We start from the raw sequence: 23,682 nt of genomic DNA on the forward strand, positions 1-23,682 counted from the left end.
TCGTCATGGAGGTGGGTGGGTCTGGGAGGGATGGTCTGCTGCTGATTGGCTGGAATGTGTCTGCTGACTGTGAGGTACAGGGTCAAAGTTTACTCAATGATGACGAATAGGGGGCGGACCGAACATCGCGCGTGTTCCTGGTGAACTGTTCGTGACAAAACTAGTCCTGACATGTAAAACCATAGAATTCAAAGAGGGTGTACGTTCTTTTCCTCATGACTGTTGATGTACATATAAGTAATGTATAAAACCATAATCAATATGAACTAGGAACTAGGAATATTTATATAATAGCTTGATTATAAAGGATATCCTCAAATCAATAAAGAGACAAAAATAATATATTTCAATCCCCACAAATAGTAACACACTACAATATAACTATCCAAAAATCATGACCTTAAACTAAAATAAACACTAATAAAACCAGGTAACTATCTATATAAAACCTTCTATGTTAAAAAATAGTGATATATTAAGTTAAAAAGTTGTCTTTCAAAGTCAAGATTAGGACCGTGTGGATGGAGAGTATTTCATTTAAAAACCCATACCATTTTCAATTGTACTTCATTTTTTATTGAAATTCCCCTCCTATCCTATTTTAACTTAGAAAGATAAGTCCAGAAGTTGTTCAAGTTTATAACCATAGACATACTTCCTAGTGAGATATATTACAACATGCCCATCAAAATGTGACATTTCTTGGGCACTTGATGGAATAAATTATCAGTAATTTATTTGGTTCTGCAAGATCTCTCTCTAAAACTACTTTAAATCACAAGAACAAATATAGTTTCCTATGGCGATTCTCAAAGATAATGCAACCCATTAAATGTATGACATCTCTCCATAAAATCAAAAATGTTAAAGCCATTTAATTTTGCAGTTTAATAGAAATCAGCAAGTTAAAGGTTAAACATGAAGATTTAGCATACAGTGAGGGAAAAAAGTATTGGATCCCCTCCTGATTTTGAACGTTTGCACACTGACAAAGAAATGATCAGTCTATAATTTTAATGGTAAGTATATTTTAACAGTGAGAGACAGAATAACAAAAAAACAAATTCAGAAAAAGGCATGTCAAAAAAGTTATAAATTGATTTGCATGTCAATGAGTTAAATAAGTATTTGACCCCTTCGACTTAGTCTTTGGTGGAAAAACCCTTGTTGGCAATCACAGAGGTCAGACGTTTCTTGTAGTTGGCCACCAGGTTTGCACAAATCTCAGGAGGGATTTTGTCCCTCTCCTCTTTCCAGATCTTCTCCAAGTCATTAAGGTTTCAAGACTGACATTTAGCAACTCGAACCTTCAGGTCCCTCAACATATTTTCTATGGGATTAAGGTTTGGAGAATGGCTAGGCCAACTGTTGTCACCTTCTCACCAAGCTGCTTGGCGATTGTCTTGTAGCCAATTCCAGCCTTGTGTATGTCTACAATCTTTGACATTGATTCTATGTGTCAATGTCAAAGATTGATTAATTGATTCTATGTGTCTTCATAAAAATTAAAATAAATATAAAAGTCACAGAAATATTGAACATTGGTGGTTTATTAATATCTTTGCTAGACCAGTTAGAACATCATTCACTCCGATCTGCATTGGGACTGGTCTGGTAATCGCTATAGTATGTGATTGAGAATGTATTCCTCTCTGAGGAAGAACAAAGTCCCTGGGGAGAAATTAATTAAGAAACAAACCATATGTTGCCTAATTTACCATAGAGACTGTAAATTACTGTACATGCTGTCCCTGCCCCAGCAATCTTGTGTAAAGCTCTGTGTGTCTCGCACTGTGCTAAGGGGTAATGCTAATTACACATGATGGGACTCATGAGCCTATTGCTGTTCAGTATATAAAGCTATGTATGGTGTATATAAGGTTATTTTTATTAGTGAGGTCTTATATGTAAAGTTCACAGAGCACAATGAGGTAAGTCATTTTTGCTAGTGTAATTGTATTATGCTTTTTACTTCCCTGCATGGATCTGGTATGCAACACTCCTATACAGCTCACATATTTTAATGCAGAGGCTGGCTTGTTTGTATTCTGTCCTTACTGTATGTTACAGCTTCATCCAACACTTTATTATTACAATCAACTTTAATATTCCATGTGATTTCCCGAGTTCCTTACCTACAGCCAGGTTTCTTCATTGAACATCTGTACCTTTCATGGGATCTTCACTCCTGGCTACCAGGTCTCACATACAAATATATTCTCCAACAAATGTTGTTTTTTAAAGTCTTTTATGAAATGATAGTGCTTTATTTTTTCATTTTATAATGGATGGATGGATGAATAGGGAACTACTACATACAGAGAGACAAATATCGAACATACGTACAAACCCTATCCTGCCCACTAATTGCCTCACACATCCAAGAGCACATCTCTCTTTATGTATGCACACTTTCCTAAATTACAGCAATGGTTTTACCCTGTAGTCTTTTCCCGTACATTTGTTTGCTGTCTCTTTTACCAGAATTCGAGCATCCATTCATAACATCTATGTACTACACATCACAAAATACAAAGTTTTTTCCATTCTATTTTGAATACAGCAGCAGGAGGATTTATTGCTATAAGGAGGACCCAGGGAAGGAGGGTTAATGTAAAAGTATTCTGTTTTACACTGCTGTCCATAAAATACAATAAATTATTCAACTTAGTAAAATGATCTTCCAACCATCCCTTCTATGTCTTTGATACTTTCTCAGTTAACCACTCTGCCCATGTTTCTGCACTTGCATCTTCTTTACGTCCTACTCAAAGCCCCACAGTTAACAAAGGGCTCTGATTATTGCCAATCTAGCATTTCATCCTTCTTCCATTTATATCTTACTAGAATTGCCTCTAATCAGTGCTTCCCTGGCTGCAATCCTAACCTCTCCTATGCTATGTAGTGCTCGATAATATACACTCTCATGGTACAACACCTTCGAGACAGGTATTGTACCATGAGATAATTCTTAACCTGTAAATATACCAAGCTCTGTTCCACAATCAATACAAAATTGTTCTACAGTCACTTCTGCTAATGTTATGATTAAAATAAAAATCCAAAGTTCTGTTTCTTGGCTATTTTTTTTTTTTTCAGAAAAAATACATCTCATATTAATCCTTGTTCTATAACCAATGTTTCTAGTCTTTGTGTTAATAATTTCTAAAATAATTAATACTCAGGATATGCAGGTACCAGACTTTATTGCTACCACTGGCTCTCCAGTTATACCCCCTGTTATTTACCTGGTAAAAGTTAATTTAGTTTATTATCAATATAATTATTAGTTTATTTATAGATAAGTAACATGTAAAATATTTTTGACTGCAATATAAGTGTATAGTAGTGGAAAGAACACATTACCCATTGTCAGTTTAACAAAATAGCCTCCCTCCTCAGACCAATGTAATGTACTCAAAGAACTACAAAAGATCTGATGTCCTTTAATGGAAGGGCAAAATGTAAATAAAACATCACCAAGACCCAAAGTCCTTACTGAATTGGGCGAGTGGAGGCTATTGCCCATACTAGATTATGCATTGCCCTTCATGTACACTTCGACCAAACGTCTATGTTTGATCAAAGATCTGGACAGGCTACAAGGATGCCAAGTGGGAGGAGAGTGAACTTGATCTCCCTCCTTCTACTGTATCAGAGCGTTACTACAGTAACTATGTGATACATTCCCCAGGGCCAGCTGGAAGGAACTATCTGCACCCACCAGGGACATGCAGCATTTACCACGAACCTGTAGGAATAAGTTAGCCTCAAGGAGGGTGAATTTACTTTTTTTCCAAATAAAATTTTATTTTTATATATATTGCCCCATCCCCCTACTAATACCCCATCAAACTCCAAACCCCACTACTGATCCCCTATCACCCTCAACACAGCCCCTATACTCACTACAAGTCCTAAATCACTGTATGTCCAGAAAATAGCCAGGTGTATAACCTGTACCTACCTGTATCCATAATGTATATTCACTGTGTATTTCATTTGCCAATCTACTTTTTTATTGAGTTATGGATATAAGTATAACAAGCAGAGTGACATTCAAAGCAGAGCTGTACATATAGAGTCAAGCAGTGCATCGTTTGGCATTACCTCTTTTTTATTTATTTTTTGTTATAGAAAACTAACAGGCAAGGACAGGCTAGACTGACATGTCACAACTGAGTTATGTAGAAAAAAATGACAGTCTAATTAGACATGGTGCTAGCTACTAAAAAGTGCTGTTGCATAACGAGCTGGGTTTGCAAGAATCAGTACAATAGAATAATAGAATTGACCGTGATCGAGTGAGTTGAGAGAACTGACATAAATGAAAGGCATGCTGAACACACAAAGAAAGAAAAATAAAGGTAAAACTATTTGTTGTGTGTGAAGTGTTGCGGATGTTCTTCCCGATCATGAGCCTGCAGCAACATATCAAAACAGGTGAGTGTGTATGATTACACTGTGTGTTTTATACAGTAACTTTAGTACACGAAAGTGTGATAAGGTTTGAACAGGCACTGGTAAGGGAGTTGGAGATAATTCCTGCAGCACAATGAGTAAATCAGTAAGTTGACAGGTATCCTAAAAGTCGAAGGTTTGTAAGGAACTTGGTTAAAGTATGTCAAGACATGGTGAGCTCCATAATGGAAAAGCTCTCGAGATAACTAAAAAAAAACTGTGCTGGAGGTGATGATGAGAACATGATAAAATTAACTGAAACTTTAATTTCAAATTCGAGATTAGAAAGGTGACAAGAAAATTATCCATGTGACAATCACGGGTCTACATGATCATCAATCTTATGGAATTTCATACATTCCATTCAACAGAGAGCTAGGACAGCAGTTAAATTCAAGGACCTGTCAAGCACAGTGTGCAGTTATCTCTTTTTTTACATATTGTAAATAAACATATAAATAAAATATGTAAATACATACTGTATAAACCAGAAAAATAAACCAGAATGTACTGTCACTCTAAAACTTGAAAGTTTCTTCCACTAATTATTAAAGCCCAAGCTGGGATGTAGTAAAATACAACCAATGTCTATCTTGGAGATGGTGTAAATATAACATGGATCACATATATGTTGTGCAGAAAATGGATACAGACTATGGATAAGATACATGTGTTATATGTAAAACATGAAGATAATACTTTTAAAACATGGAGATAATGTATGCACAACATGGAGATAATATGTGTATAATATGTAGATAATGGATATTTTACATGGAGATAGTATAGGTATACCAAATAATGCATGTTTACCATAAAGGTATTATATGTATAACAAGGAAATATACTTAAAACATGGCTAATGCATGTGTAGCATGAAATAAACAAATGTATATCATGGAGAGCATGAGATCATTAATGTGCAAAGGGTAGATATTACATGTATAATATGGAGATAATGTATTCAGAAAGTGCAGAAATGTAGGTTCAGCATGAAGATAATGTACATATTACCTGAAGATAAAGTATGTATAAAGTGGAGATATTACATCTATAACGTAATAATGTATGTATAGAGTGGAGATAATGTATGTATAATGTGCTGTTAATGTATGTATAACATGAAATAATGTATGTATAAGTGGAGAGTAGTGATGTCCCGAACGGTTCGCTGGCGAATAGTTCCTGGCGAACATAGCTTGTTCGCGTTCACCACAGATGGCAAACATATGCGATGTTTGGTCCACCCCCTATTCGTCATCATTGAGTAAACTTTGACCCTGTACCTCACAGTCAGCAGACACATTCCAGCCAATCAGCAGCAGACCCTCCTGTTAAGACACCCTTTGTGTCTATAAGTAAAAGCGCTGTTTAGTTCACCTTCCCCTCTCACCGTATCAATTCTCTGTTCGTATAATTTGTAATCAACGAACCATAACCAGGGGAAGCGGTAATCTCCCGAACAGGATCCGTGAAAGGACTCCGGTTCCTGAACAGAACTTCACGAACTGCCGCTAACAGCCGAACCACGACATCCACCAAGCGGCATACGTTTCCCATAAGCCGTCTCTAAGCGTGAATAATAAATCCCCCCAATAACGAGACAGAAGCTCCGTATTGAGGGTCAAACAGGATCTGGATTTACTGTGGGGTACCCGCCCGTATTTATGCGGGTCTCCCACTTGGTGGACACTCCCCTAGGGGACCAAATGGAAGACTGAAATTATAGATGTACAGTAGGACATTCCAGACATACAGGCATAGACTTTTCCCACCATGCAATATGGTTTCCTCCTTCCTGCCCTGGAGATAATTGGGAAGAAATGCAATTATCTCCAGGACGAAGACCCATCGCCATTTTAAATATAAAACCAGAAAGTACATAAAAATGCATAACTTCATAATAACTGTACATTTCACATCCATATCACATATCCCCAGATAGCCGGGATCTGAGGGCACATTATTGACGAATAGCGCTCAGATCCCATACGTATAGTTCAATCGCCATGGAGTCAAAGTTCTTACAGTCTTTCGGCAGGCGATTGACTCCATGGGAAGGCTATCTGGGTTAAGTACTTTTCGTTGACGGTAAAACTCCTCAACAGCCGGTATTCGTACGGTTTTGTCGAGACAGTCAGGTGACCCATGGTTTCAGCTGTGTTCGGCAGAAAGAGTGTCCGTTTTTAGTTCCATGGAATCAGAGCCGAACACCGCTGGGCTTTCGTACGGTTAAAAATGGCCGCTGCCTCGTGGTCGACATACGAACGACGGCCACCCTGAAGTCGGTTTTATTGAGAAGTGTCTGCGGTTAACCACAACGTTCTAATTGGGATCAAAAGGTTAACCAGCAGCACACTTCTCTTCTGGGTGGCCAACCGTTCAGTAGCTTTATTCGTGAAAAACAGTCATTCGTATGGTTATGATACTGGAAACAGTCATTTGGACGGACGGAATAAAATAGACGAATCCACAAACAATAGACAGACGGATGGTTCTGTCACACCTCCCTCCCAGACCCTCCTACAGCCTAGACAGCATACAATTTTGATTAATTCTGAAGCTGCATTCTTTTTATTTTTTTTAGACAGAAGTGTGTTATATTTGAGTATGCTAGGCTGAACGTGCGTATATCATGGCTAGTTGCACTGAGGGTATGAGTATATAGCAGTACATTGTTGTGAAAGATGGCTGTCATGTTTAGGGTGTAGCTTGCATGTCAGAGGCGGTTCACTAATTAGGCGGTTTAGGCGGCCGCCTAAGGCCTCGTGCTGGCTGGGGCCTCGCGGCCACCTAAACCGCCTGTGGGCAGACTGTGTCAGGTCCCCCCAGACAGAAGTGTGTTATATTTGAGCATGCTAGGCTGAACGTGCGTATATCATGGCTAGTTGCACTGAGGGTATGAGTATATAGCAGTACATTGTTGTGAAAGATGGCTGTCATGTTTAGGGTGTAGCTTGCATGTCAGAGGCGGTTCACTAATTAGGCGGTTTAGGCGGCCGCCTAAGGCCTCGTGCTGGCTGGGGCCTCGCGGCCACCTAAACCGCCTGTGGGCAGACTGTGTCAGGTCCCCCCAGACAGAAGTGTGTTATATTTGAGCATGCTAGGCTGAACGTGCGTATATCATGGCTAGTTGCACTGAGGGTATGAGTATATAGCAGTACATTGTTGTGAAAGATGGCTGTCATGTTTAGGGTGTAGCTTGCATGTCAGAGGCGGCTCTCTAATTAGGCGGTTTAGGCGGCCGCCTAAGGCCTCGCGCTGGCTGGGGCCTCGCGGCCGCCTAAATCGCCTGTGGGCAAACTGTGTCAGGTCCTCGGTCACTGACCGAGGACCTGACACAAGGATGGGGGCCCGGCGGCTTGCCCGGTATGCCGCCGGGTGTGAGGCTCCTCCTGGCTGCCCGGCCAGCCACCGCAGAGAGCAAAGCTGCAGACCATGTGTCTCTCGAAAACCGGCCAATCAAAGCGTTGCCGCGGGTTACCACGGCAACGCTCTGATGGTCTTGTGAGATTACATGGTCTGCAGCTCTGCGGAGCTGCAGACCGGAAGCAGTGGCCACCGGAGCCCACTGGACCACCAGGGACTAAAGGTAGGCTCTCTCACCCCCCACCACACTCAGCCTCCCTACCACCCTCCCCACCACCCTCAGCCTCATCACCCTCCCTACCACCCTCAGCCAGCCTCACCACCCTCCGCACCACCCTCCCCACCACCCTCAGCCTCATCACCCTCCCTACCACCCTCAGCCTCCTCACCCTCCCTACAACCCTCAGCCTCCCCACCCTCCCCACCACCCTCAGCCTCATCACCCTCCCTACCACCCTCAGCCAGCCTCACCACCCTCCCCATCACCCTCAGCCTCCGCACCCACCCCACCACCCTCAGCCTCATCACCCTCCCTACCACCCTCAGCCTCCTCACCCTCCCTAGGGTGCTCAGCCTCACCACCCTCCCCACCACCCTCAGCCTCACCACCACCCTCAGCCTCACCACCCTCCCCACCACCCTCAGCCTCCCTACCACCTTCAGCCTCACCACCCTCCCCACCACCTTCAACCTCACCACCCTCCCCACCACCCTCAGCCTCACCAACCTCCCCACCACCCACACCACCCTCAGCACCCCACAACCCTCAGCCTCAGCACCCCCCACCACCCTCAGCCTCAGCACCCCCCACCACCCTCAGCCTCACCACCCAAACCACCCTCAGCCTCCCCACCCTCCCCACCCTCCCCAATACCCTCAGCCTCACCACCTCCCCACCACCCACACCTCAGCCTCCCAACCTCCCCACCACCCACACCACCCTCAGCACCCCACAACCCTCAGCCTCAGCACCCCCCACCACCCTCAGCCTCAGCACCCCCCACCACCCTCAGCCTCACCACCCCAACACCCTCAGCCTCACCCCCTCACCACCTTCAGCCTCACCACCCCACGAGCCTCAGCACCCCCCACCACCCTCAGCCTCAGCACCTCCCACCACCCTAAGCCTCAGCACCCTCAGCCTCACCCCCACCCTCAGCCTCACCACCCCCCACCACCCTCATCCTCACCACCCCCACCACCCTCAGCCTCACCACCCCACCACCCTCAACATCACCCTCCCTCACCACCGTCAGCATCACCCTCGCTCACCACCCTCAGCATCACCACCCTCACCCCCCTCAGCATAACCCCCTTCACCATCCACACCACCCTTAGCATCAACCTCCCACCCCTCAGCCTCACCCCTCACCACCCTCAGCCTCACCCCACCCCCTCAGCCTCACCCCCTCAGCCTCACCTCCCTCAGCCTCACCCCCTCACCACCCTCAGCCTCACCCCCTCACCACCCTCACCATCAACCCCCTCCTTCTCACATCACCCCCTCCTTCTCACATCACATCACCCCCCCTCACTCTCACATCACCCCCCTCACTCTCACATCACCCCCTCACTCTCACATCAACCCTCCCTCACTCTCACATCAACCCCCCCTCACTCTCACATCAACCCCCCCTCACTCTCACATCAACCCCCCTCACTCTCACATCAACCCCCCTCCTTCTCACATCACCCCCCTCCTTCTAACATCATCCCCGCTCACTCTCACCATCACCCCGCTCTCCCTCCCACCATCACACCCGTTCCCTCTCACCATCACCCCCTCACACCATCACCCGCCATACACACAACACACTTCGGTCTCAGAGAAAAACTCAAACATGCTCACAGAGACATACATTCTCACACACAAGGATACTCTCTGTAAGACACACTCTCAGGCACATACACAGGTAAACTGTGCATCAATGTGTAAATGTGACACTTTTTTTGTTAGTGGGGCCTCATGTAGTCTAGAGCCGCCTCTGTTGCACGTTATCAATTTTTTATTTATATCAGCAGCTCCACCACTAGTTATAAATCAAGTGTGAGTCGCCCCATGAGATGAGATTAGTGAATAATATAATACATGAACAGTTAAGGTAAAGGCATGTAAGGAACTACGACAATCAACTCTTTAGGAGGTGAAATAATGACATTTTTAAACGCTTGCTACTTTATGGTTAGTTAATGTGCAGAAAGCAGTTCATGTGATCAAAGGCATGGTGTGGAGGATTGGGTATAGTGGGACATGCTTGGCAGGCTGCTGTTTACTGCTTGTGCTCATCTGATCCCTTCTCGGCGCCAGGTGCAGACCCTGGGAGTCCCTGATACCTGGAACAACAAAGGCAAGTCTCTGGCTGAGTGCCAGGTTCGTGGCTTGAGGTGGTGGAAGCTTGTTTTGTCGGGTGGTCGCATCTGTCCCGGTGGTGCTTCACGTCTGGTGCGGGATTGTTGTGGCTTAAGGTGGAGGCGAGTGCTTGACGTGGGGCAGGCTCTGCATTTCTGTTTGTGCCTCCAGTCCCATCTTCGACGTCTTTTGCGTTGGTGGATTTTAATGGGGACTGCTTTGCTTAGCTGTGGTGGAGCTTGTTGGGGCTATGGTGGAGCTTGTTGGGGCTTCCTGCCTGTTATTTGCTTCCAAAATTGATAAGAGTGTCTGTCCAGCTTAGACTCAATATCCTGCCATGCTTTGATGGTACCAGGAGGACACACGGCTGCCGCCTTATTGGGAGAGTCGCAGATGAGTATGTCAGCCTGGGCGGCTGTGCTCTGTGCGTCCATTAGCTCCAGACAGCCTCTCAGGGGTGGACCGGGATAACTCCCACTGGTCCGAGGGGGGGGGGTAACGGAGATCCTGCCGGGAAGTAGCTGCTCCTGGGCATCCCAGGATCGGGAGATCGGGAGATCGTCTGCCTCTCCCGCCCGGTGAGTACCAGGCCACACTTGCCACGCGGAGGTAAGTTTGACTCTGTCGAGTTGCTGACCGCTATTAAGCATGTCGGGTCGGTCAGGTAGGAGCAACATTGCTGGGTCCCCCCTCCCTGCTTACCCTTCTGGGGTGAAATTTGCTTGTTGATAGCTGCTTAAAGTGAGATATTGAGGGAGCTCACACGAAGTGCGTCTTTCCTCCATGAAAGCTAGGCCCCGCCCCCCGGAAGCTGCATTCTTAGTGAGAGGAGGGACAGTGTAGCTACTGCTGATTTAATAGGGAAATCGATAGCTAGGCTAGTGTATTCAGTGCTGAAGTCCTGAAGGACTCATCTGATCTCTGCTGTAAGGACAGCACCCCAAAAAGCCCTTTTTAGAGCCAGAACATCAGTCTGTTTTTTTTTTTTTTGTGTAATCTAATTGCAGTTGCCTGCCTGCCAGCGTGTGTGTCAGGCTCACAGCGTATACTGTGCCCACTTGCCCAGTGCCACCACTCATATCTGGTGTCACAATAGCTTACATTTAAAAAAAAATACAGGGGGCTTGTTGTCACCTTTCGGGGACCCTTAATGTTGTACGTGGCTGGGTGGAGAAAGAGACCTTCAATGACATCAGTGAGGACAAGGAACGGGACATGGCTAGCTTGGTATCCAACCTTGTGCATATGGGGAGTTTGCAGTTGTGCAAATGGACTGTTTGCGGTTGTTTGCGGTGCGTTAAACGGGGAGTTTGGTCTGTCACTGTGAAGCGGGAGTAACCCTTACACTACCTGATCGATACAACATCATACCTGATGTTTTAAAGCAGGTTATTCCAATCAATTTTGGAATGTTAGGTGATTTATGCCCTTTATGGATTAAAACCAGACTCTGCATCAACTATGTAATTTTCCATGGGAGTTTTGCCATGGATCCCCCTCTGGCATGCCACAGTCCAGGTGTTAGTCCCCTTGAAACAACGTTTGCATCACTATTGTGGCCAGAAAGAGTCCCTGTGGGTTTTAAAATTCGCCTGCCTGTTGAAGTCTATGGCGGTTCGCCCGGTTCGCTCGGTTCGCCCGTTCGCGAACATTTGCGGAAGTTTGAGTTTGCATAAAATTTTCCGTTCGCGACATCACTAGTGGAGAGAGGTCTATCTATCTATCTATCTATCTATAGCATGGAGAGTCCATTCATGGAACATAACATCTGATCATATGTAGGAATTGATAAGGAATTGACTTGGGCTCTGGATCAAGCAGTGTCTGGGAGCTCTGGTATCTGTATCTATTTATCACTGGGCATATTTCTAACACACAAACAGTTAACCCATTACTGATTACAAAACTAGATAATGATTCAATCCAAGATCTGTAAATAGTTAAAAAAGCAGAAGTTACAAAATTACAAAGTACAAGTCTGTTTCTTTTCTTTTGTTTTATCTTGTGACACTATTTCACATGCTAGTTCTGCGTGTTTAGGCCAAAACTCTACTTTCATCTTTGTTTTCATGATTGTAACTGTCCTCTTGGCTTTCTGAGTTTGTGCCAAGGGACATTTTTATCTCAGGTTCACATTGATTTACTCTCCAATTGTAGTGACATAAGTTATGGTTGCTAGCAGGGATTTGCTCTGTTTGCAGAGCCGGACTGGGAAAAAAATTCGGCCCGGGCATTTTTTAATTACAGCGGCCCACTAAAAAGGCGGCGGGGCCAGATAGGGTGTGTTTTGTCATCACCAATGACAAGCACGCCCCATCACAAAGTGAGCATGTTGGTTCAATGCTCTTCCAGGGTAGACCATGCACAGAGCTCTGCTGAAGAGCTCTGGCATGAGAAAAAGACCCTGTATTTGTTCTGCACAGCGCAAGAAAATTGAATAACATGCTTGCACTGTGTTTGCTTGAAATTTGTCACTGGTGTCTCCATAGTTGGGATACCAGGAGACAAATATGCTAGGAAAGCATATTGTGCAGTGTGTGTGTGTGTGTGTGTGTAAGGGGTGTAGTGTGTGTGCGAGAGGGGTGCAGTGTGTGTGAGGTGTTTGTGAGTGATGGGTGCGGTTTGCTTTAGGGTGCTATGTGGGTAAGGGTGCTGTGTGTGTGTGCTGTGTGTGAGTGGGTGCTGTGTTTGCGTGAGGGTGCTAAGTGCGTGTGAGGAAGCTGTGTGTGTCAGGGGTGCAGTGTGTGTGAGGGTTCTGTGAGTGTCAAAGGTGCAGTGTGTGTGAGTGAGGGTGCGGTGAGTGTCAGGGGTGCAGTGTGAGTGTGTGAGTGAGGGTGCTGTGAGTGTTAGAGGTGCACTGAGTGTCAGAGGTGCAGTGTGCGTGTGTGAGTGAGGGTGCTGTTGTGAGTGTTAGGGGTGTCTGTGAGGCTGATGTGACTTGAGTGATTATTTCCCCCCTCCCTGCTTACCTTATGCCTGGGAAGGGGGATCCTGCTGCTCCTGCCGCCATCCATCCCTGGTGGTCCTCGTGGTGAGTGAACTCTAGCCTGTGAGGCTAGAGTTCACTCTCGTGAGATCCAGAGCGTTGCCATGGCAACGCTCCGAATCTCGTGAGAGGAACCCGGTGGAGCTGCAAGTTAGAGCTCCGCCGGGTTCCTCTCCTGGCAGGCTGGCTCCCTCTCTCTCTCCCCGGCGGCGGCCGCAATATCCTGCATGTGGGCCGGTGAGGGAGATCTTTTATCTCCCCACCGGCCCGCCATGGACTACTGCAGGGCCGGCGCTCGGATAGTGCCGGCCCTGCAAAGACCGTCAGGGGAGATCCTGTGATCTCCCCTGCCGGCCTCGGGCCCTGGCCACCACGGCCCACCAGGCATTTTGTATGGTTGCAGACTGGGTCTGTTCTGTTTGTATGGTTTTAGACTATTGTTTGTTCTTTTTGCATGATTGCAGACTGAACTTTGTTTTGTTTGCTATGGTTGTAGACTGAGGTATGCCCTATTTGTATGGGTGCAGACCTGGTTTGTTCTGTTTGTATGGTTGCAGACTGAGTTTGTTCTGTTTGCATGATTGCAGACTGAGCTTTGTTTTGTTTGCTGTGGTTGTAGACTGGAGTATATTCTATTTGAATGGTTACAGACTGGGATTTGTTCTAGTGGTATGGTTGCAGACTGTTGTTCTGTTTGTATGGTTGCAGACTAGGTTTTTTTCTATTTGTATGGTTGTACTCTGTTTGTATGGTTGCAGACTGGGTTTTGATCTTTTTGTATGGTTGCAGACTAGTTTTGTTCTGATGGTATGGTTGCATACTAGGTTTTTTCTATTTGTATGGTTGTACTCTGTATGGTTGCAGACTGGGGTTTGTTCTGTTTGTATGGTTGCAGACTAGTTTTGTTCTGATGGTATGGTTGCATACTAGGTTTTTTCTATTTGTATGGTTGTACTCTGTATGGTTGCAGACTGGGGTTTGTTCTGTTTGTATGGCTGCAGACTGGTTTTGTTCTGTTTGTATGGTTGCAGAGTAGGTTTTTTCTATTTGTATGGTTGTACTCTGTCTGTATGGTTGCAGACTGGTTTTGTTCTGTTTGTATGGTTGTACTCTGTTTGCATGGTTGCAGACTGGGATTTGTTCTGTTTGTATGGTTGCAGACTGTTTTTGTTCTGTTTGTATGGTTGTACTCTGTCTGTATGGTTGCAGACTGGGTTTTGTTCTGTTTGTATGGTTGCAGACTAGGTTTTTTTTTTATTTGTATGGTTGTACTCCGTTTGTATGGTTGCAGACTGGGATTTGTTCTGTTTGTTATGGTTGCAGACTGGAATCTACTTTATTTCACTGGTTTCAATGAAGCATTTGTTTAATATCTGCCTTTCTGCATCTTGATGATTTACATGATTATAGGATATGTTTAAGACTTTAGACTGTTACAATGTTACTTTCTTTCTCAGTACTTCTATAATAGTAATAATAGTAATTTATTGCAATCTAGGCTAGTGAGCTTAATTTTGTTCTTGTTTCCTGCTCCTAGGTTGGTGACATTGTTTTACAAGACCCTATGGTACATCATTATGTATCACCTAGTTCCAACATGTTACTCAAATGGACAGAGCTGTTCTCTGGATTCTCCAGATCTGCTAGGGATTGTTAGCAATGGCGATATCAACATTGGGGCTGTCTTACCCCTTCATGTGAATAAAGAGTACCCTCAAATCCTGTACACTGAAAGACCGGGACCAATTCTCTGTAGAGTGTAAGATTTAATGTTGTCAATGTTGGTAAATTGTGAGGGGAAACAAAACTGTCTGTTGGTTGGAGTCGGTTACATCATCACGGAGATTTGAAAATATTCAAAATACAATCATTACCATAAATGCAAGGTAGACAAGCCACAATGGCCTGTTTATAAGGAAGTATTAATGCTTTAAACTATGCAATGTCAACGTCTTGGTATCATCAGAATTTCAACCAGTGGATACGAATTTTACTCTATTGTTGGAAGAGATACAGTACATACAGCAAAAATATATAAAAAAATAAATTGTATAGGGATGATGTATTAGCAGAAGACAGAGGGAAGTGCTCATGCCATTGTTCTCACTTTGAGTATTGTACGCAGCACTAGAGACCGTATCTCCAGAAGAATATTGATACTTTGGAGAGAGCTCAGAGAAGAGCTACTAAACTGGTTCATGGATTGCAGGTTAAAATTTACCAGAAAAGGTTAAAGGATCTTAACATGTATAGCTTGGAGGAAAGACGAGACAGGGGAAATGATAGAAACATAGAAGGAAAACTACCACAACAAGAGGACGTGGTCTTGAATTAGAAAGGGGGGAAGATTTAAAAAGAATATCAGAATCTATTACTTTACTGAGAGAGTAACATAGAAACATAGAAACATAGAATGTGACGGCAGATAAGAACCATTCGGCCCATCTAGTCTGCCCAGTTTTCTAAATACTTTCATTAGTCCCTGGCATTATCTTATAGTTAGGATAGCCTTATGCCTATCCCACGCATGCTTAAACTCCTTTACTGTGTTAACCTCCACCACTTCAGCTGGAAGGATATTCCATGCATCCACTACCCTCTCAGTAAAGTAATACTTCCTGATATTATTTTTAAACCTTTGTCCCTCTAATTTAAGACTATGTCCTCTGGTTGTGGTAGTTTTTCTTCTTTTAAATATAGTCTCCTCCTTTACTGTGTTGATTCCCTTTATGTATTTAAATGTTTCTATCATATCCCCCCTGTCTCGTCTTTCCTCCAAGCTATACATGTTAAGATCCTTTAACCTTTCCTGGTAAGTTTTATCCTGCAATCCATGAACCAGTTTAGTAACCCTTCTTTGAACTCTCTCTAAGGTATCAATATCCTTCTGAAGATATGGTCTCCAGTACTGTGTACAGTACTCCAAGTGAGGTCTCACCAGTGTTCTGTACAATGGCATGAGCACTTCCCTCTTTCTACTGCTAATACCTCTCCCTATACAACCAAGCATTCTGCTAGCATTTCCTGCTGCTCTATTACATTGTCTGCCTACCTTTAAGTCCTCAGAAATAATCACCCCTAAATCCCTTTCCTCAGATGTTGAGGTTAGGACTCTATCAAATATTCTGTACTCTGCCCTTGGGTTTTTACGTCCAAGATGCATTATCTTGCACTTATCCACATTAAATGTCAGTTGCCACAACTCTGACCATTTTTCTAGTTTACCTAAATCATTTTCCATTTGGCTTATCCCTCCTGGAACATCAACCCTGTTACATATCTTAGTATCATCCGCAAAAAGACACACCTTACCATCAAGACCTTCTGCAATATCACTAATAAAAATATTAAAGAGAATGGGTCCAAGTACAGATCCCTGAGGTACCCCACTGGTGACAAGCCCAAGCTTCGAATATACTCCATTGACTACAACCCTCTGTTGCCTGTCACTCAGCCACTGCCTTACCCATTCAACAATATTGGAATCCAAACTCAAAGATTGCAGTTTATTGATAAGCCTTCTATGTGCAACAGAGTAGTGGATGCATGGAATAGTCTTCCTGATGAAGTGGTACGGGTTAACACAGTGAGGGAGTTTCAGTATGATTGGGAAAGGCTATTCTAGATATAAGAAAAGGCCAGGGACTAATGAAAGAATTTAGAAAATTTGGCAGAATAGATGTGCCAAATGTTTATTATCTTCTGTCATATTCTATGTTCTATTAAAAAATAAACACAAATAGACTATCATCTCAGTTCAGTTAAAGTGGAAAAATAATGCTATCATGAAAAAGGGCATGAATTATTACATTTAGTTGTCCTGAATTTCCTATCCTTGTTTAAAAAAACCACAGTAGTTCTGCATGATGATAACATTGGCTAGAAAGGATATCATGATGCCAGAGAAGGAAAGAGAAATAGAGAGAATGTAATTATGTTGTGTATCTTATCTATAAGCTTGTTTCATCAGGTCCTCATCAACCTATTGTTCCTATAACAATTTGTTATTGCCTTATTTATTATTAAATGTCCCCCTTTTTATAATATTGTAAATTACTGCTGAAAAGTTGGTGCTATATAAATGCCAAAAATAAATAATAATGTTGCGGACCGTTTCGCTCTCAAGGGGATAAAAACCGTTTAGGCGACAATCTCCTTCCAGATAGACCAGCAGCTACTGCAATCACCAACCTCCCGAACTCCAAACTGCACAAATTCACCAACTCCCGAACAGGAAACACACGAACCCTGGAAGCAGCCGAACAGGAAAAGCCATACGAACAACTTACACTCCTGGCAATCGGCATACAGTCAAATTCCCCCCAAGAATGAGATGACACTTCACCTTCAGGGTTAAGCAGCAACCCCTTTACTGGGACTATCTGCCCGGCTTTTATGCAGGTTTCCCACCTTGTGGACATTCCCCTAGGGGACCAGATGGGAAACTGGGAAACATATTGACCACGGACCAATCACAGACATACAACTTTAAACAATCCCACAATGCATCACAATCCCTCCCCTCTGGCCTGGAGATAATTGGGGAAGTAATCCAATTATCTCCAAGTACAGAGGCAAAACTCCATTACCCATGGCAGCCAAAAAGACAGTAAAAGACATAAAATTACATTCTGATACATTTAGTACGTAAAACATATACATTCTACATATCCCCAGATAGCTTAGATCTGAGCGCACATTACTGCCGAATGGCGCTCAGATCACATACATACAGTTTAAATGCCATAGAGCCAAAGTCTTTCACATAGTCTTTCGTTACACGAATGGGCTCCATGGCTTAGCTATCTGGGTTAACATATTCACATATCCCAAAGTACTGACTGAACCGGTGTTCGACACCAAGGGCATGAATAGGAACCAGGGGGCGGACGGCTCAGCGGTGTTCGCGCAAGTAAGTGTCCGTTTTCAGTTCCACAGTGTTAGCGCTGAACACCGCTAGCCGTTCGGGACTTAAAATGGCCGCTGCCACGTGTTCGGCAAACAAACAAAGGCCACATAGCGTTCATCAATTAAGCTGCGGTTAACCGCAGCTTCTGGGCGGTCAATTGACGGCACACTCCATCTCCTAGGTGGTCCCTCGTACGGTAGTTTGTTCGGTAAATAAAATCTACCGAACACCCTGGCAGAAAGGCACGAATAAGCCTTTCTGCAGGGAAATAAACCTTTTTAAAGTCTGGTCCATAGTCCAAAGGGAGTAGGCGAGCAACCAGGCTTCTCCAGTTCACAGTGGCGAGGTTGGTTTTGCCACAAATAATAAATATTATCAGACAATTTCATACTGAGTTGCATAATCACGCCTTCATTGCTGGTTCAAGTTCCAGGAATAGAGTTTACGCACCACAAGATTTCATAAATATAAGCTCAAAATAGATTAATGACGCCAGCGGTGAGACAGAATGGGTGCATGGCCCATAATGTCACACCTTATCTATCATCCTGTTCACATACTCCTACCCACCTAGTCAACTACACCTACCAACCCACCCAGTGTGTCCCACCAATGATATATTCCAGTGCATGAGTTGTTTGCATGTGTCTTACTTAACCCTCATTACGACTTAACCCATAAGCCTCTGCAGAACTTTATGGGATAAGTCAAGTTCCCTTATTTAGAAATAGCTCCTGTTTGTGCTGCATACAATCATCTAACCTGACAGATTCAGGATCTTAGAAGGTAAGCGTTTTTTGTTTTGTTTTAATTTGTTTTCAATTTTATTTTGATTGCATTACTTTTAATATATTTTCTGTGTACTGCATTGGGGCAAAGATGCTTATGCCACGAGCTCCTGGAGGAGCATGCTGGCTAGCTTCCTGCCCAAGGACTATGGGCCATGTAACTGACCCTTAAAATACTTGGTTCGTGTGTTTTCCTTTTTTAGTTCGGGAACTGAACAAACGCACGAATTGCGGACCACCCTATTAACCTCTCCTGACACCTCAATCTTCGGTTTACACCTTGTGTCCCAAGTGTTCGGCTGGGTGGCCATCATGGTGCATGAATGCTGCCAGTGGTGTTCGGTTGTTGATTGCATGGAACTAAAATCGGACACACTAACTCGTGAACACCGCTGAACTTTGACAAATGCCTGCTTCTGTTCCAAGAATCTCAGGAGAGTGCCATTCAGTAAGATTGTTTGCATGTACTATGCGAACAATTGCTACCAAAGAGCCATAGGAACTGTTCGGTAGTTCTTTCGTTTGGGACTCGTTTGGGTCAAAACTTTACACTGGTGGTGATTCGACAGTGTTCATGGGATCCGAGTGATATTTGGATATGTTGGGTGCTCAGATCCAGGCTATCTGGTTATATAATATTTGTGGGGGTCCTTTGTAAAGTTGTGAGTGTTTTGGGATGTTTAATATTTGGTGCGTTGTACCTCTGTGACTGGGATATAACTAGTTTAAGCAAAGTGCACTGAATTATCTTCCAGACACAGAGACTCCGGGGAGGAGTCTGTATTTAATTGTATAGAGACCCCCTGCTGCGGGTTTGTGTATAAATTGCCTGTACCATGCCGCCACATGCATTAAGAAAAACAATACAATGAACATAACAAAATAAGAACAAAATTCTAATTAGTAAAGTAGAATGTAACATGTCACCACACCACAACAGCTAATAAAGACAACTTCCTCTATCTCTATCTCTCTTTGAATAATTTATTTTCCCAATTTCCATACACTGAGCTATACATTTTGTAAATAATGCATAGTGGAAAAGTCACATTTAGGACCAGTCCTAAATAAAAAAAAATGTAATAATTGTATACAGATTTTTATTCAGACAAAACATTAGTAAAGAGTGATTTATTTATGAGAAACCTTTATATCACATGACATCTGTATACTTATATCTCTCCACTTAGATTCCCACTGGAGCATTATCTGCAGATACAAGTAGTCAGACATGCTGCAGAAGAAATCAACAGTAATCCCAATATACTGCCCAATATCTCCCTGGGATTCAAGATTTATGATTCCTGTGTTGTGTTACAAAGGGAGTTAGAAGGTACTTTCTGGATGCTCACAGGTCAAGAAAAAGCCTTGGCTAACTTTCAGTGCCAAGGCATTAACCGCTTGGCAGCTTTTATTGGCTACTCCACCTCAACAAACTCAATGCTCATGGCTCATATCTTAGGCCTCAGCAGGTATCCACAAGTAAGTGAAAATGATGTAATTTTGTGATATGATTTATAGGATGTGAACTCGCCTTTGCATAACATGTTAATACTCTATAATTGTTTAAGTGACAGATTATAATAAACGAGATACAAAGTACAAGAATATTTTAGTTTTTTTTTTAACATATTTTCTATACTTGGAAATTTGTTATCATTTCGAGTCACATAATTTCATATTAAATTTCTTCCAACATTCTTCACAACTGGAAAATTTTGATATTCAGGAGTGGCACAAGTCTAACAACCTCTGCCACTTAACACCAACTTTGAATCACAAATTTACAGTTTGATACTTGTTGACTTGTTAAAGGGACACTATAGGCACAGTTTACTCTTCATTTAAGCACTTCCCCCGAACTTTTTGACTCGAAACAGAGTTTCAAATTGAACCGAACATTTGTTACTGAAATTCTTTAGCACCGAAACATTTTGAAAATCAGACCGTATTAATTTAGAAGAACCCAAAATTATTGCCATGCACGATTCAATTTTTTTTTCTACCGTGGATATATTTCATCATACACACTCTTTCACCATGCCAGTCGTTAATCTTATCTTCACACCTACCATTGTTTGAAGTTAAAGAATTTGAATCAATGTATTTTCCATACTGCACCCAAAGCTTCTCCCAATCAGTAAGATGGATGTTATTTAATGCATTGCGATTTTCATTATTTTGCAGCTTTTTTGCAAATAGGGTTATTTTTTTTATTTATTTTTTCAACTTGAAATTTTCTGAAGTTTTCCAACGCACAGAAGATAAAAAAGGGGGAGTAGAAGGGGGGTCATCGTTTAATACACAAAAGTCATGTTTATTGCACAAATTAGAGAAATACATCAAAGTATATTACACAGCAAGGTTACATTTCAGTAGTATTACAGGAAGCCTTACGTCAGGAAATGTTAACAGTGACAGAGACATAGTTACAGCCACTATTCTGATTGCTTGCTGAGTTGGGAGTAGTTCGTACTCCTCTTTTCAAGTGCTTTATTTTTTTTTCAAAATTGAAAGTTTATTCATTTTTCCAAGGTGGGAGAAAAAGGGGCAGTGAAGGAAGGGGGGGGGGGGGGGGGAGGTAATTGTTTAATACACAAAAGTCATGTTTATTGCAAAAATTAGAGAAATACATCAAAGTATCTTACACAGGGTTACATTTCAGTCATAGAAACATAGAAACATAGAAACATAGAATGTGACGGCAGATAAGAACCATTCGGCCCATCTAGTCTGCCCAGTTTTCTAAATACTTTCATTAGTCCCTGACATTATCTTATAGTTAGGATAGCCTTATGCCTATCCCACGCATGCTTAAACTCCTTTACTGTGTTAACCTCTACCACTTCAGCTGGAAGGCTATTCCATGCATCCACTACCCTCTCAGTAAAGTAATACTTCCTGATATTATTTTTAAACCTTTGTCCTTCTAATTTTAGACTATGTCCTCTGGTTGTGGTAGTTTTTCTTCTTTTAAATATAGTCTCCTCTTTTACTGTGTTGATTCCCTTTATGTATTTAAATGTTTCTATCATATCCCCCCTGTCTCGTCTTTCCTCCAAGCTATACATGTTAAGATCCTTTAACCTTTCCTGGTAAGTTTTATCCTGCAATCCATGAACCAGTTTAATAGTAGTAATATTACAGAAAGTCTTACGTCAGGAGATTTTAACAGTGACAGTTAAAGCCACTTTTCTGATTGCTTGCTCAGCTCAGTTGGGAGTAGTTCGTACTCTTCTTTTCAAGTACTCAATCTCCATGTATCCCACATCTGCCATGAGTGCAGATACATTTTAGTTGGTGTGAATAAGGGGTTAATGTACCGCTCGATGGAGCGTTTTCTGTCTACCTTATAAAGCACCTCCGTAAGAGTCGATTTCTTTGACTTTGATTACTACGCTCTAGCTATTAATTTTTGTTCGGTTTGTACTATGTATGTATGATAGTATGTATGTACTATCAGCTTGGTATCTCAGTGGGCAGGGCCGGACTGGCCCACCGGGATACCGGGAAATTTCCCGGTGGGCCGTCGGCACCTGAGGCCGGACAGACAGCTTGGGGGAGCTGGCTGTTCCGGCGGCCACTGGGGGGAGCTGGCTGTTCCGGCTCTGCTCCCCCGCGCTACTTAATGAGACCGGTGCCGGAATATCCGGTCTCATTAAGCTGCGTGCTGGGGAGCAGAGCCGGAACAGCCAGCTCCCCCCAGCAGTCACCGGAACAGCCAGCTCCCCCCAGCGGCCGCCAGCACACCTGACCCAGCTGTCTGCCCTGCACGCCGGTCGCTGACAGGTAGCTATATTATGTGTCAGTGTGTGTTTGTGTCTGTGTCATGCTGTGTGTCTGTCTGTCTGTGTCATGGTGTGTGTCTGTCTGTCTGTGTCATGGTGTGTGTGTGTGTCTGTCTGTGTCATGGTGTGTGTATGTGTGTGTCTGTCTGTGTCATGGTGTGTGTGTGTGTGTCTGTCTGTGTCTTGGTGTGTGTGTGTCTGTCTGTGTCTTGGTGTGTGTGTGTGTCTGTCTGTGTCATGGTGTGTGTGTGTGTCATGGTGTGTGTGTGTGTGTGTCTGTGTCATGGTGTGTGTGTGTGTGTCTGTCTGTGTCTGTCTGTGTGTGTGTGTCTGTCTGTGTCTTGGTGTGTGTGTATCTGTGTCATGGTGTGTGTGTGTGTGTGTCTGTGTCATGGTGTGTGTGTGTGTCTGTGTCATGTGCGTGTGTCTGTCATAGTGTGCGTGTGTCTGTCAAGACGTGTGCGTGTGTCTGTCATGATGTGTGCATGTGTGTGTGTGTCTGTCAAGACGTGTGTGTCTGTCAGTCATGGTATGTGTGTGTGTGTCTGTCATGGGGTGTGTGTGTGTGTGTCTGTCATGGGATGTGTGTGTCTGTCATGGTATATATGTGTGTCTGTCATGGTGTGTCTGTGTGTGTTTAAAAATAGTGTTTTTACTCACCTTTTTTTCCCCACGCCGTCCTGCGAGGCTGCCATAGATTTTTACAGGGCTGCTGTGTAGCCCCAGTCCGGCCCTGTCAGTGGGTATATCTAGAATGAGACATGTGTGGGGTGAGAAGGGCAATGTGCACCCTGCCAGTTGTGTAATAATGTTGTGTATGGCCGTCCAAAAGGTTGATACTACCTGGCACTGCTACCACACATGTAGCACAGATCCCACCTCTGTCTCGCACCTTCAGCATGTTGGAGATGTGGTGGGGTTGATTTTGTGTAGGCAGCTTGGCACCATATACAACCTAAAAAGGATTTTATAGTGTTGCTCTATGTGTGCAGCAGATTTTGTTAGTTTACCTTGGGTAGGTTAATGATATG

General features: G+C 43.4%; 1 protein-coding gene across 1 annotated transcript in view; it reads left to right on the plus strand.

The window, feature by feature from the left end:
* LOC134601893 (extracellular calcium-sensing receptor-like) overlaps positions 1 to 23,682 on the plus strand; it is a 49,943-nt gene that overhangs the window by 4,282 nt on the left and 21,979 nt on the right. The window contains exons 2-3 of the mRNA XM_063446398.1: positions 14,704 to 14,925; positions 20,054 to 20,345. Of these exons, the coding sequence (XP_063302468.1) occupies positions 14,704 to 14,925; positions 20,054 to 20,345 (514 nt within the window). The remainder of the gene's footprint in view (positions 1 to 14,703; positions 14,926 to 20,053; positions 20,346 to 23,682) is intronic.

This window comes from Pelobates fuscus, chromosome 3 (assembly GCF_036172605.1).
Source record: "Pelobates fuscus isolate aPelFus1 chromosome 3, aPelFus1.pri, whole genome shotgun sequence".
NCBI classification, from domain to species: Eukaryota; Metazoa; Chordata; class Amphibia; order Anura; family Pelobatidae; genus Pelobates; species Pelobates fuscus.